General features: G+C 42.3%; 1 protein-coding gene across 1 annotated transcript in view; it reads right to left on the reverse strand.

The window, feature by feature from the left end:
• Positions 1 to 15,575, reverse strand: part of LOC141014664 (uncharacterized) — a 69,744-nt gene that overhangs the window by 10,461 nt on the left and 43,708 nt on the right. The window contains exons 3-4 of the mRNA XM_073488549.1: positions 8,669 to 8,787; positions 3,653 to 3,742 (exon numbers count right to left, since the gene is read on the reverse strand). Coding sequence (XP_073344650.1) covers positions 3,653 to 3,742; positions 8,669 to 8,787 — 209 coding nt within the window. The remainder of the gene's footprint in view (positions 1 to 3,652; positions 3,743 to 8,668; positions 8,788 to 15,575) is intronic.

Raw genomic sequence — 15,575 nt, forward strand, 5'->3', positions numbered from 1 at the left:
GCTTCAGGCACCGTGTGCTATTCTGTCACTTGATGCTGCCAAAGCTTTTGACAGGGTCGAGTGGCAGTATCTGTGGGCGGTACTGCGAAAATTTCAACTAGGTGAAGCTTTTATTAAGATGATACAAATTCTGTATGCAAACCCCTCGGCTATGGTCAACACAAACGGATTGAACTCCAGACCCTTTCCTATTTTCCGCGGTACGAGACAGGGCTGTGGCCTCTCCCCGAGCCTGTTCATTCTATCCCTCGAACCGTTTACGCAGCACCTTCGGCAAAATTCGGTCATGTCCCCTATCCGAATCAGACAGACTTCTCATACCCTGTCGGCCTTTGCGGACGACGTCCTTATTTATATGACAGACATAGAAAACTCTATTAACTCTTTATTAGTGGCTTTTGAGGATTTCAAACAGCAGTCAGGATTTATGATCAATTGGACAAAATCAGCTCTGATGTTGCTAAATGAAGCTGCTAAGAAAGTCAAAATATCAAGCCGGATTCCTATAGTAACTCAAATTACATACTTGGGTATACAGATACACCCCTCCATCCAGAAAATAGTGAAGAGCAACTATGAAAGAATTCTTAAGGAAGTTGAACGTGATCTTGCTAACTGGACCAGGCTACCTGCCTCACTGCAGACGCGTATATCTGTAGTTAAAATGAATGTCTTGTCTCGCGTTAATTTCTTGAGTATGATGATTCCACTCTCTCCCTCTCCAGACTACTGGGTTAAAATTGATAAATTGTTACGTGGATATATTTGGAATAATGGCCATCCAAAACTTAAGCTTTCTGTTCTACAGAGACCCAAAGATCAGGGCGGGCTCGCCCTCCCAAATTTCAAAGTATACCACCAATCCTTCCAGCTACGTCCTGTCATGGCTTGGCTTGACGGTCGCTCATGTGTCTCATGGAAATCTTTAGAGAAAAACCTAGTTCACCCGAGGAGATTGGAGGACATTTTATTTTCTGGCATAAAAGATAAACACTGTAGGCTGCACTATGGCCCCATTATTGCCAACACAATAAAAAATTTTAGGATAGTTGAGAGAGAACTGAAGGGGAACTTAAAGTGGCACAGTGATGCCCCTCTGTGGCACAACGTGAATGTACAGATTGGAAATAAGCCGCTGGACTTTAAACCATGGTCTTTGAAAGGTATTAATGTTGTCGGAGACCTGTATGATGGAAATGGCATGCTTAGCTATCAGGATTTGAAGGACCGCTTTGATCTGCAGGACTCTTCTTTTTTTTATTATTTGCAAATAAGATCGGCACTTAAGGCACATGGTGTGCCACTGAGGGCTAAACTTCCCATACATCCTCTGATAAATTGGATAAATTCCCTTCCCTGCAGGGGCTTTGTTTCGAAAGTCTACTCCAAACTATCCGGACAACAAGAGACTCTACCGATGATCAGAGCATGGCTGAGAGACTTTGGTCAGAAGGATGACGACATTTCCTGGAACAATGTATGGGAGAACATTTTTCAAGCTTCCAAAAATCCAAATCACCAACTCATTCACTTCAAAGTGTGTCACAGACTCTATTATACACCTGTCACTAGGTTTCGCATGAAACTGATACCAAGTCCAAGCTGTACCATGTGCCAACTTAACGCAATAGGATGTTATAAACACATGATGTGGGAATGTCCCTCTGTTCAGGCCTTTTGGGGCCGGGTGTCCAAAGTCTTGTCTGAATTACTAGGTACTACTATAACATGCAATCCAATCTTACTTCTCCTTAATGATGATTCTCAAATACATATAAGTGAGAAACAACGTAAACTATTGCTGAGCGGCCTCACAGCTGCTAAAAAACTCTTAGTGCAAAGATGGCTACCACCTCATGATCTTAGTACTAGGAAATGGTTGATTTATTTCCACGATATAGTGTTACTTGAGTTGTCTACGGCACGGATTAATAATGCTAAAGCCTCCACTTTGGAGATGTGGTTAGGTGCAGCTGCACAGATAAAGGATAAACTTCTTGGGTTGTGAACAAGAGGGACACCACTTACTACAATGTATTGTTGACACTTGATGATGTTTGACTCGTCCAGGGGAGACCGGGGAGGGAGGGATGCTGCCAGGGGGGTGGGAGGTGGGAGGGGGGTATTATGTCTCAAAAAATTGTACGGATGTTGCTGTATTCGCTATGCTTCAATAAAAAAAAGTTCTTCACAAAAAAAAAAAAAACTTCTGGATCCCTGTATGATGATTATTCATCATAAAGTTTGAGGGCCATGCAAAACATGGCAGTTTTAAAAAAGGAGGGTGCTGGTGGCCTCGAAATAGCCTACGCTAGAAACCGGTGAGAAACGGTAGTGTTGGCAGATCTAACATGAGCTAAGGGTTTATTTTAGTATTTTTTTGCTAGATGCTGAATATGTCGACATTTTGCAACAATACGAGTTCACTAATTTCTCATTTGAATGGAAATGTAAGACATCCCACATGGTGACTGACCTACATGAATGCACCTTACAGTTGTAATGTCCTTTGTCTGTCTATACTGGCTCCCATGCCACCCTGCACACACACTGTGGCACGATCCTTCAGACCGCTTGGTTTTCATGTCGATTTCATGGCGCTGGGTTATTGCCCCCGTCCGCTTGTAAGCCAAGTGGGAGCGCTGTAGCAGAAGAATTTTTATCCCAAAGTGTCAGTGTGCATTGTGTGTGTGTGTGTGTGTGTGTGTGTGCGTGTGTCTGTGTGTGTGTAAGAAGACGTGAGGGCAAGGGAGGGATTTTAACAGTGAAAAGCACTTTATTCATGGTTTTGAAGGAGAGGGATGATTTCAGCATCGCAGGACAGGCGAGTCCGTGTTGATATCATCCATAATTAATGACTGACTGGGTATAGCCGCGGGAGAGGAAGGAAGCTAAACCATTGGTGACTTATCAGTGCCCACACAAACACACCACCCCCTACACACACGCGCGCACACACACACAGGCAGACACCCTCAGTGTATCTCGGGGTGAAACGGAGGGCTTCACCTTCCTGTGGCCTCTTATAGCTGCAACTTAGTGGGTTCACTCTGCCCTCTAGATAGAGTTATCAGCGGCAGGGAGGCTGAATGAAAGAGAGACGTTTACTCTGGCTCATTAACCAGAAGATGGAAAGGAAAGTGAGTAGAAAGGGACGGATGGAGGAGAACCGAGAGGATCAGCTGAGGATGAAAAAGAGGATCTTGCTGAATAATGACACTTGTTGAGTAAAAAACCTTATACTTTACGGTATGTAAGAGGCTACCAGGGATGATTTATTATTTTTGATTTGATTTATTATTTGAGGCAAGTTGAACCGAGACGGGTTCGACAAAGACGAATGACGATGAATATTAACATTGTTTTTGCGTACTACATTCATGAAATACTTCGATGGATTCAGGTTACCTCAGCCTCGGGCAGGAGGCCACTGGACTACTGAAAATTTGTCGAAAACATGACAACTTGTGCTGGAAGCTGAGTTTAGAGGGAGGAAACTACAACACACCTCCTTTTTCTATTGTTGAATGAAATATGACACTGCCTACTATCTTTCTGTTGAAATGCTCATCATACAGTGTTACACCTTCATTATACAGCATGTTACTTGCAGTATTGCACATATAAAATATAACTGAGCTGTTCAACTCACCTGATGAAATCCCAGATAGTCCACAATGGTGGAGGAGGCATAAAAGACCATCCCATCACTGCTCACCACCAAGGCAAAGCCTGTCAGAGACTACACACACACACACGCAAAGAGAGAGAGGATTAGACGTTGACTCATGGCAGCTCATGCAGCAAATATACTCAAGTGCAAATACATTATTGACAAACACAAACAACTGCGTTTAATTGGTCTTTTCAAAGCCAACTTCAGATTACATGGATGCCAGCAGAAACACAGTGCAACAGAGTCAAATGGTTTCATTCACGACCCAACTGCGGTTACAGTCATAACTGTACAATAATTCAATAATTCTTTGAGCCAGAATTTGACGCCAGAATGTTCAATTTATATCATTCTTTCCATAATTCTCAGAACAGCAAATAACAGTGAAAATGGAACAAAAGATAGAATAATACAACACTGGAGAAGGAATGAAAGACAGATGGTTTTGGAGCAGAGTGGGCCAAATAAAACTCACTGATTTGTAATGCAAAATGCTGCTTTTGAAAGACTTTTAAAAGCAAATTTTACTGGGGGAATTTAGACTCAAAGCAGTTAACTTGAGGATGACATGCGCAGCATTTTGCTCCCCTTTAAACCAATGTATTTCATATTACTAACTTTGATGATCAAGTCTGTTTGACTGGAAACGCGCTTTGATTTGTGATATCAAACACGCTGATTAAAAGCAGAGAAACTCCTGACACAAACACAGTCTCTCTCCCACTTTTCCCTCACACTCGTGCACATGGTGGGGAATAATGTGTTTGGCCGGCAGGCTTACGAGTGTTGATTAAAAAGAAAATTTAAATAAATACATAACTGGCCTCAGTCGAATGGCAAGGGTTGGACAGATGGAGGTGGAAGCGAGAGTGCTGGAGAAAAAAAGAAAACACAGGAAGGAGACGTGGAAGAGGGCGAGAGGTCTTCCAGTGTGTGCATGTGTTTGCATGTGCGCACAGCTGTGATAGCGTGACAACTGCGAGGCTACTTGACTTGCGTGACTGCTGCTGCCAGAGTCTGTCACCTCTATTTTACTGCGAGACTATGCAGGTCTTCCCTGGTGTGTGTGTGTGTGTGTGTGTGTGTGTGTGTGTGTGTGTGTTTGTGCGCTATATATCCCTGTGGCCTTTCAATTCACACTCATACTCACTTCTCCTCCATGTCTCCCTCGTTCTCTTTCTCCTAACAGTGATCTGATTGCCTTAGCGAGCGGTGTAATGCTCCGGTCACTGCACATGCTCCATCTCAACCATGTAATGCAACCTGATACCTGTCTGTGATTGCGAATAGACCAATTTGTCCCTAAAACCCAGTGGTCTTTGAGTCATGCTGCAACAAAAACATATCTGGATAATGACATGGCAATATGTGAGAAACATATATGATGGGGGAGGGGAGCAGGGATGAGAAGATGACTCAGGTTCTCGGCAGTGTGGATGCAGATGTTGTTTGACAAGGTCAGCCGAAACGTGTTCATGACATCCAGGGGGAGGGTGACCCCCATGGACTCAAGACACACCAACAGACACACTGCTTTCTCCAGCAAGCACTCAGAAATAGAGAAATACCACATACATGAATATATATCTGCTGTGCAAGGAATCATTTTTCCGGATTTTTAACTTGACTCAGCTCTTACTCAGCAAGATTTGGGCATCAAAGTTCTGCGTGTGCCTGTCACAATAAAAGGCACACAGCATCTTTTGGACTGCTCCAAAGCTTTTGAAATGAAGATATGGTAATGCGGGATCAACATAGCTTAGTATAGCTTACCCAATATACTTAATATATTGGTCACTTGGGGCTGTGCAAACATCTGGTTACAGCATGTCTGGGCCAAATCTAATATATTTATGAAAACATTTTGTCCAAATGTTACATGCCAAAATACGAAAAATGTCTAGACCAAGAATTTGATAATCTGGAATTTTTACTGTATCAAAACCATGTGTCTACAGAGAGATAAGGTGTTCAGGTGTAGCTTTTTGCTGTGTAATGAAGTCCACAGCTGTACTGTAATGACAGATCTCCTCTAATTCAGTGTAGTGTACGAAAAAAAAAGGGGCAGTTAAAACGTATTGCTTCTTGCATTTACATGTTGGGTTCATTTTGGTTTATTTAGCTCTTTCACCTTTCCTCCATTCCTTTTCCAAGTCATTGAAATGCCACATTAAATCTCTGCAACCCATTTTGTTTTTAAAGGACATTGACATTTTTATTCTTCTGGAACCAATAGACCTTGGACAGAAACACTACATTTTGTAGGTTGCGTGCTGCAATTGACTCTTAAAAATGGAATGCTTGGCAAATATATTATGAATTAATATATTGCATTTATTTTTCAGTATGGGAACACCCATCATTTATGTTGGAAAAGGACCTCCCATTTACAGTTTATTAAAACTATCTATATTAAACTATCAAAATGACTATTTTTCTGTTTTCCTTATAAACAAAAATGTGTCTTTCTCTAGAATAATGGGGAAACAAGTTCAAGAAAGAAAGAAAGAATGCGCATGAATGCTGTTTTTGTATGTTTCCTCCATTCACAGTTCCCTGAGTTCCTTGCATACTGAAGCCTTTAGATAATGGAAACAGGCACCTGCTGCTGGCCCGCTCCACCACATATCTGCAACTACGACGCCCCCGGCTCCCATAACTGCCCCAGGGAGACTAAAAGCTTTGACTTACAAATCTTAAGAGGCGCTTTGCACGCAGAGCCCAAAATAAAATATTGGTTCACTGGATTTGGAAACACGGGAGGGGAGGAGAAGAGGTAGAAGATGGTGGTGGTGGCGGTGGTGGTGGTTGTGGTGTAGGGGCAGCCTTGTCTCATTGTTTCAACAGGGTTTCTTTGGTTTCCCCTCTGTCTAGCTGTCAGAGTGAGATGAAAGCAGTGATGATGAGGTCATGACTAACATGGAGACCTTCTGCCATTGGGAACACACCCACAGCCTACACACACATACTGAGGTCAGACTAATATAGGATTCTGATGTATTGAATTATATTTGGACAAAATGTTGGATATCAGCCAATGAAAGAAACCTCAGTCACACATAAGAAACACATTAGTTTTTCTAATTTTTTTTTTTTTTTTAAGTTTGGAGCCATGCTATTGGTGTGGCTCTAGGAATGACAATGTCGGCCATTGGTATTGAGTGAACGTGGTCACTGATAATGGTAACATCCTGCTTACGTTCATCATGTTATCATGAACCACTTACTGTTCAAATATGGTGCAAAAAATATAATACATTCAGGGGCATCCAGTGCCACTCTCCGCCTCTAATAACTCCTGTAAAAATATAAAAACTAACTGTTGTTGAGTTCAAATGAAGGCAGATTCTACGATTGCATGGCTAATTTCTCGCCTAATATAAGATATATTATATAATATATCTATTATATTATTTCTTGCCTAATATATCTTCAAAAACACATTTCAGTGAACTATTTTCTTAATATGAGAGAAAGTTTCCAAATGAGCCACCATGATGGTCTGCTTTGAAATTCGGGAGCTGAAGGCCCATGAGTGGCGTTCGTCCAATTATGTCTAACCAGGGAGTTTTGGCAAGGGTGTAGCCTGTGTTGATCAAGCGTCCAATGCTCGGAAACGTCCAGAAACGCCCATGTAGACATGTACAATACAGCCTCACAGAGCTTTTCACATGGCTGTGCAACTTTTTATTTATATGTTAACATATCTTGTTTATATATAAAGAGCACAATATTGTAAATACAGTATAAGCACACTAACATACTGTTAACATACACTTACAAAGACTTGCAGTCCCACCAAACACACACACACACACACACACACTCACAAACACACACAGATATTTGTTTCTTCCCTCTCTCGGGATCCTATCACCATAACAACTAATGCACAGTTTGCTGTGAGGCCCCGGTGCAGGTTGAGTCACGCAACAGGAGGCAGCACATCACTACGGTCAATCTCTCCCTTTGTTTACCAGCCCATTGAGACAACCTAACACGTTAACAGAAGCATCAGTGAATCAGCTCGGCTCTGTGGGTGTGTGTGTGTGTGTGTGTGTGAGCAAGCAGTTGTTGGCCGATGATCAGTGTCATAATTCGCCGTTTGGCCGATAGCCATTAGGATATTGAGTGTGTAGCAATGATATGATGTTCTCGCAGTCCCATGTAGTGTTGCTGTATGTATGTGAGTGATTACACCACCCTGTCTGCCCTGATGCCTTCATCAGAAACATTTGCTTTTCTAGGAACTCAACAACATATCTTCACAAGTGTATGTTCAAAATGTGCATTGTGTGCAATGTGTGTGTATTAATCACAGCCGAGTTCAACTGGCTGACCTGATATTGAGTCAAAATAACACAAAAGTACTTGTCATACCCTGAAATATAAACACTTATAATTGTTTGGTCAAAATCTGATTAAATGTCTGAGGTGAACTGACAAAAAACAAATCTTGTCTTGGCTCTGATTGCTGTTGACAGGCTTGGTGTGCTCTTCTCACTCTCTTCTGCTCACTTTCACACACGACCACATGCATTCAGACAGAGATGCCTCATGCAGACAAACACACACACATGACTGGATGCTCGAGCCGCCAGCGAGTGTGAGTCCCCACCTCCTTCATCAACTCTGACACTCCCGTCTCACCCTTATGTCACGCAACACCACGGCTCGGCAAAGGAGGTCAGGGCAAAGGGCGAAGGGCACACACGCATACACACAAACACACTAAAAAGCCCTCCTTCCCCCCCTTGCAAATTCACACTCAGTCGCTTGGACAAAAATGGTCTCCTGACTGGCGTGTATACCAGCTAGCAAGACTTACTTTCTCGGACGGTGAAGTACAAGAAAATGTAAAAAGTGATGTTATTAAAAAGAAAAAAAAGTTTAATGTGCGCTAGACTTTCTGTTCAAGTGAATATGAACAAGGGTTGCACACACGCATACACACAACACACACATACGGAAAACAGCCATATGGTTTCTTACCTCCAGGAGGAGGCTGCTTTCATTGACTGTGTTGCCCAGTGGAAGGCTCTCTTTCCTGGGTTCAGGGTTAGAGGATGCTGTGCTGTTGACGTGCTTCCTGGAGGTCTTATCTGGGTTCACTAGAAGACACAAAAACAAAAAGGATAAGTGAGAACTTGTGTGATCAACGATGTAAAAAATGATAACAAAAGAAGAAAATCACTCCTTGATGTTATCAACCTTAAACAAGCGTGGTTGTATGCTCAAATATGCTGCATTCACGGTCTGGGAAGTAAAATCAAGCACACCTTACATAGTTCAAATTCTTGACTTAAATATATTGCATGTTGCACACTCAGAATAAAGAGACAAGTCAACACAGGAAATGTTGAGAATGACAACAACAATGATTCTCCACAGTAACAATTCTCCCACAGCCTCTGTCTTGCGATATGGCAGCAAGAGAGTTGGACCGACACTCAGACATGTGGCGGACACATTAACTGTAACAGTCTCCTTTTGCACTGCACTAACGCCAGGTATTAGTCTGTGTGGTGGGCCTGTCTAACAAGACAAAACAGTGGAGGATTTCATGACTTTACGGGATTCTTCTCACACGATACGGCTGCATGCACACGCAAAGCTTCCACAAGGATGTAGAAGACAGCATTGGAAACATCTGGAAGTTTTAAGTCTTATTTTATCTTTTGAATGGAACATAATGTGCTGATGAAGAGAGAAAATTCACTCATTCATGGTGAAAATGATCATGTTTAAGAGGCTGCCAGGACCAAGTGTAACCACTGAAAACTGAATAGGAGACTACGTGTTGAAATCAACTTATTTGCACTGCAAAAAGGGCCTGAAATGTTCTCCGTTTTACTATTCTGTGAAGACGAGCGTCATCCCTGCTAAAGCATCAAGCGCTGCTGTTCTCTAGCTGAGCCTGACCTCTGACCTTTTCGTCAAGTGGGGAAACACAAAAGGAAATTTTGCCTTTGGATCTCAAAGAAGGTCCTCGGAAGAGTCCTTTAAGGGCTTTCTATATTTCAAACCACTTGGACAATTTAAAGAATGTCAATGCCAGCCTACCTCTTCATCACTCTCCTGCTCATGTACCATCTGATATTAAATAAAGTAGAATTACCAAAGTTGTAAAAATATCAAAAAATAAGTCACACTCCATCCACCACAACACATATACTATCCCCCTTTCTGCCTAGTAAGTAAGGCCTACCTACTACCAGGCCACAGTGTGTATATATGCAATTAGCCTATACGAGAGTGGCGTGCAGAACTGTCACATGAGCATTGGTGACGTGTGTGTGTTGCGTGTTGTAGGCATGTTTGCGTGTTTCTCTTATGGGTGTGCTGTCAGGGGGCATGTGGCTCACTCCAAGAGATCAGCCCTATGCTCCGTCACTCATTGTAGCAGGCACAGATTAGTCACGCAACACACACACACACACACACACACACACACCAACACACACACACCATAGCCTCATTATAAAAAACTATCTAAGTATAAATGTATGTATCTTGCGATGCCTCGTATAGTCCCCACCCCCATCAAATAACCCCATTTCAGCTTCCGTTCCTCCCCCTTTAACCTTCTTCCATCTCCTGTCCTCTGTCCATCCCTCCCCCCCATCAACCCCTCCTCCACCCTCCTCCTCCTCCTCATCTCTCCACCATTTCTTTGTTCAACTCGGCATCGCAGGCGATCAACGACCGATTCGTGATGCTGGAAGAGTTTTCCGTCTCTTAAATCCGCTCTGAAGCACGCAAAGCTAATGCGCCCATTTTTTTTTCACCCATATATACATTTTTGTCTGGATTAACTTTTTTCAGTTATTTATTCCACCAGTTGCAGCAGCAGGTCTATTCAAGCTATGAGTGAAAATAAAGGCCATAATGTGCTGCTTAAACTCTGGATAAACGCTGATGACAGGCAGCTTCGCAAACTCATAAACGCCAGTAATAACGTTAAGTATTTTGTCATCACCTCTGCTAGGTGCAAATGCATACAAACAAATAGACTCAGACAGCCACACACACACACACACACACACATACACACACACACACACACACACACAAAACCATTCTCTTGAATCACCCCAAAAATCATCCATCCAGTGGAAAGTAGTGCTGAGGGAAATGAATCTAATAAGCCTCTTTATTTTCCTCCTTCAACGCCTCATGTATTTTTGTTTTCTCTCTTACGGCAGCTTTTGGAGAGGATGCGGCGTCAGGAAAGACAAACATATGGGATGATTAATTATCGGCACCGGCACTTCCTCTGCCAACAATGCCGGCTTTATTCATCGTCGCCCGTGTCTTCGAGTTTGCTTTTCTTTGCCTCTATTTTCTCCCTCTCTGGTCTAAAAAGGAAAACAGAGTAGGTAATGGTGAGGCGTTTAAGTGCTCGGTGTGAGGACGGGGTGTTAAGTAAAAAGTGACAGGTAGAGGGATATGGATGCTGCCAAAGGGTGAGGCTGAACATGTCTACTTTAGATGAACAGCTCTGTCTTTCCACTTCCACTTAGTGCAAAAAATATCAGGACCACCCGCCAAATCATCAGCTCCAGTATGATTCAATTTGCACAATTGTAGTCACTCAGGACTTCAATTGGCTCAGAGAATGACTATGGAGCCTTTAATGACATCATACGAGTTGGATTTGTTGAAATGAAATGATAACGTGATATTATGAAAGGGAATATGATCGAAATAGATACAAGAAGTGAGGAACAATCTCATCATGATTGCATTAGACTGCTTCTAGTGCTTCTGTTATGGTGAAAAAGCTGACAAATTTGTCCCTCTTCCACAAAATTTTCACTGCTGCTTGTTGTCAGAGACTAGAAATGAGTACATGAGAAAAAAAGAAGTGTGTGAGTGTATGTATGTGTGTTTTAATCCAGTATTAATTTCTTCAACCTCTAGGGGGTGAGGTGAGTTTGGCCTTGTGCCACACGGGTGTGTAAAACAGCCTGGGTGTGTTTGTCTGTTTTCAATACCTTCTCCTCCAAAAGCCACTTCCTTTCAGTATACCAAGCACAGCTGAAAACGAGAAATATGACGAGAAAACAGAGAACAGAAAGAAGAAAAGGAAGAGAGATGTCTCTGCGGGCCTGTGGTGTCACTGACATGCTTTCATTCTGGGGATAATGGAGATATAAAACGCAAAGAAATGTCTCGCAAAATGCCAGAGATGAATATTTCAATACAGACCTGTACATAAGAGCACTGGATTCAAAGATGGCATGGCATGACATTATGTTGAAGAGTGTTGCATGACTCAAAGCGTTTTATATGAATCGTGAGGACAAGAGTAGCATGCATTTTGAGCTGTAGGTAATACTCCAGGTCCATTCTTTAGCTCATGCTCCTGTATGCAGTGAGGAGCAGGTAAGTGTTCACGCATGGCCGCTCATAGACATAACATCAGCTGCTGTACAGTCCTTACCTGCATGCGTGCTATCCCGAATCAAGTCAAACAGGTGCTAAATGCAACTTTTGAAGTGTTTCTAGACATTTCATTTCATTATAGTGTCAATTTTAAGTTATTTGTAAGATGAAAACAAATTAGATTCTATTTGAGGATGTAAATAAGTCACAAGCAGTGGTGGAAAGTACTGTTACTCAAGACAGCTATAGTGACTTGTGATGGTAACCCTTTATAATAACCATCATTAATAAATTATACATTTATAGTTAATTAAACATGAGCAACCTTTATAATTGCTTAATAAATGTTCTATAAAGCATTTCAGTGTTTGTTAACAGTGAAGTAACTATTAACTAATGTTTGATTAACTATAAATGGTAAATTTATAGTTAAATAAACATTACTTTTGATAATTACTTAATTGACAGTTTTAATGCAGGACTGTTACTTCTACTGAAGTACTTAGTGCTACTTAAAAACATAAAAAAGCAAGGGATCTAAATTATTCTGGTGAATGAATCCACTGTCACCACTGGTAAGAAAGTCATTTTTCACAAAAAATTTATTTTGTTCTGTTGTTTTTCAAATGACCCAAAATTGAAAAACATTCCCCACACCCACCATGTGATCTTTGTGTGTTCAGACTCTCTGTCACCCTGATTTCAGCAGCATGGGTGCCATCTTTTGGCAGCTGATCCTCTGCTGTGTGTTTGGCTTGTAAAAGAAGAGCTCCGGACCTGAACATGCGAGCGCTGTGCAGCACAGCAGTCCCTCCCTCCCCTCCCACAAGGCTTGCGTGAGTAGAGAAAACTGTGTGTGTGTGCATATGTGTGTGCTGAGGTTGGGTTGGCTTACAGCCACTTCCTTTGCCTATTCCCGCCCCCTTCCCTCAGTGCTCTTCTTCTCTGTCTCTCTCTCTCGCTTGCTCTCTCTCCACAGGCACAGGAAATCCACAGCGGAGAGAGCAACACCAACTCAGAGAGAGAGAGGGAAAGAGAGAGAGAGAAGCTGGCCGATCAAGGGCTGGTTGTCACGCGAGCGAGCCGTCTGTCAATCTCCCCCCCCTTCCTCCTGACAGGGCGCTGGCGGCTGGCCAAGGCCTTGCGTGCAAGCCGGCGAGCCACATTAGCCCATAAAGAATTTCATAATAGCAACAGCTGTTAAATATTGATGACTGCTGGCAAGCGCTCAATGGTGCTCCGCAAAAAGGTTAAGCCTGCACTGTAATGGAAGCTAATACTTCATTATGCCACAGATCAAATGTCCGGATCTCGCCCTGTCCAAATCCAGCCCGTACTATTTCAACTTTTTACTTGTTTTTGTAATGTGGCAAAGAGAAAAAAAGATCCACTGAAAGAAGGTTTTGGCATTTTCATAACTTTTTGAAGACAAACAGGAGCTTTTTCCACTTGTGTAACTCTCTCCCAGTAGATGGATATATATGCTTTAAACTGCAATGATTCGATCTTCAATCATACTAGTTTTATTAACACTGGATTGAGGTTTATAATCTTTCTGATATTGCTTTGGATGAGATTGTTTTTGTGTCCACTGTTACATATAAGATTACATTTGAAGGGATAGACTGCCAGGATTTAGAGTGATTCTCTTTGTCAGCTAACAAAATAACAAGTACTGTCTTAGAGGCAGTGCAGGAATCACAATTATTCATCTTTCAGACGAGATTAAAATGTGAGTGAGTGATTTTTTGTGGGGAGTGTGCTAGGGGAAGTCTGTCTCTGAAGATTGATTCCTGTATAAAACACAAACAAAGTCCTTCCTTGGTTGTGCAATACTAAAGTGAAGGGGAAGCGATATTATGACAAAGCAAATGGGATCACACAGATTGGAGGTCGGGATGTAAACTCGATTGTTTCCACTTCTCTGTTTTGGTTGGCAAGCAGGCGCTCTAGTCACCGTGTTGTACAGGAGTAATACATCTCGACACACGAGCCCTCGGGCAAAACTGACTCGTATGGCAACTACTCTACAGCGTGTACACTGCTACTGTATGGCTTGACTACATGGTGCATCATAAAACTGGTGCCACACACACTGGAGGACCATTATAGCAAACATAATATGAAAGTCATTTAGCTGCTTCCATAAATAGAGAACATGGCTGATTGTGGCGCATATGTTTAATGTGAGCATGATGTTTGTCTGCTGAGAAGATTGGTTTTCTGAACCCGTTGAAAGAGCGTCACACATACAGAGCCAGCTAAGAGCCTGTCTAAACACTCCTAAATTTGGCTTGTCAAGCCTTGGGAAAATTAACCACAACATAAGGCCAACGTGGTGCAATATTTATACAGACAATTAGAAAAACTAACAGGATGCAAACGGATGGAGGCCCAAGCAGAGTGTGCTTCAGCGTGAAGCGATGTGCTCGACGCTCACACACACAGGCTGCATTCAGGCGTGTGTTGCGTGAGATGAGCCAGTTATGCAGGAAGGCTTTTTAATTTGACTGTACCCAAATGAATGCAACAGTGTATTTTCTAATTGAAGACAACAAGACGCTCCAGTTATCCAGCCGATGCCGGGGATCTGACGTGCTCCACCAGCCAAACGTCAACCCCGTGGCCTCCCAGTCCACTCAGTGGGGGTGAACTCAGGATACAAACTCCCTCGTGAGTCACATACAACGCAGCAATAACCCTGTCTGGAGGCCCAACGACAATACACATGTACAGTTCTCTGTTGCAGATAAACAAACACACAGAGTGGGAGTATATTTTGTTGGTGTCGAGGGGAAACTCCATTGTTAGGGTCTATTCTCCACTCTCTTCAGCTTGTCTCCTTTGCTTCTATATTTGTCTCAAACTTCCTCTGATAGGCTCATTCAAATAGTGACATAATATACCATGACTCTGTGGGAAATATATGGACTCAGCTGAGGGTACACCTTCTACCAAAAGGTTTAGATTGTTGGCCTATAGTCAGTGATGTTTTTACTGGTCAGCCAAATGTAAAATAATAACAACTGAATACTTACTTTAATATAAGGAAATATCTGTGCAACATTCACATCTGAAATAATGATAATGAAAATAAAATAAAAATCAGCTCCTGCATGCATCTATGTGCTTGCGTGATTGCTCTATAAATAGCTTTTCCATGAATTCCTGTTTTGATGAGCATGACTGTGGCTTGTTGCTCTCTCAAGGAGCTGGCGGTTAATAAAAGTTGCATTCAGGAACCCCACCTGGCCACAATAAAGCACAAGCCTTCTATTTCTGTCCTCGCACAATCTCCATTTTCACAAGAAGTCTGCGATTCAAGAGCTCGAAATTAACGTACAGAGCAGCGTGTCCTCTTAAACTGTAAAGTTTATGTGCGCTTTTTGCTGGATGCTATAAAGCCCATCTCACTGATTTTGAGTTTAATGAGAGATACATTTGAAATGAAAACCTCTCGTGCTTCGTAAACAAACAAGAAGCTTGGAAACAGATGTGCCATGAGAGGTGG

This window comes from Pagrus major, chromosome 19 (assembly GCF_040436345.1).
Source record: "Pagrus major chromosome 19, Pma_NU_1.0".
Taxonomy (NCBI): Eukaryota; Metazoa; Chordata; class Actinopteri; order Spariformes; family Sparidae; genus Pagrus; species Pagrus major.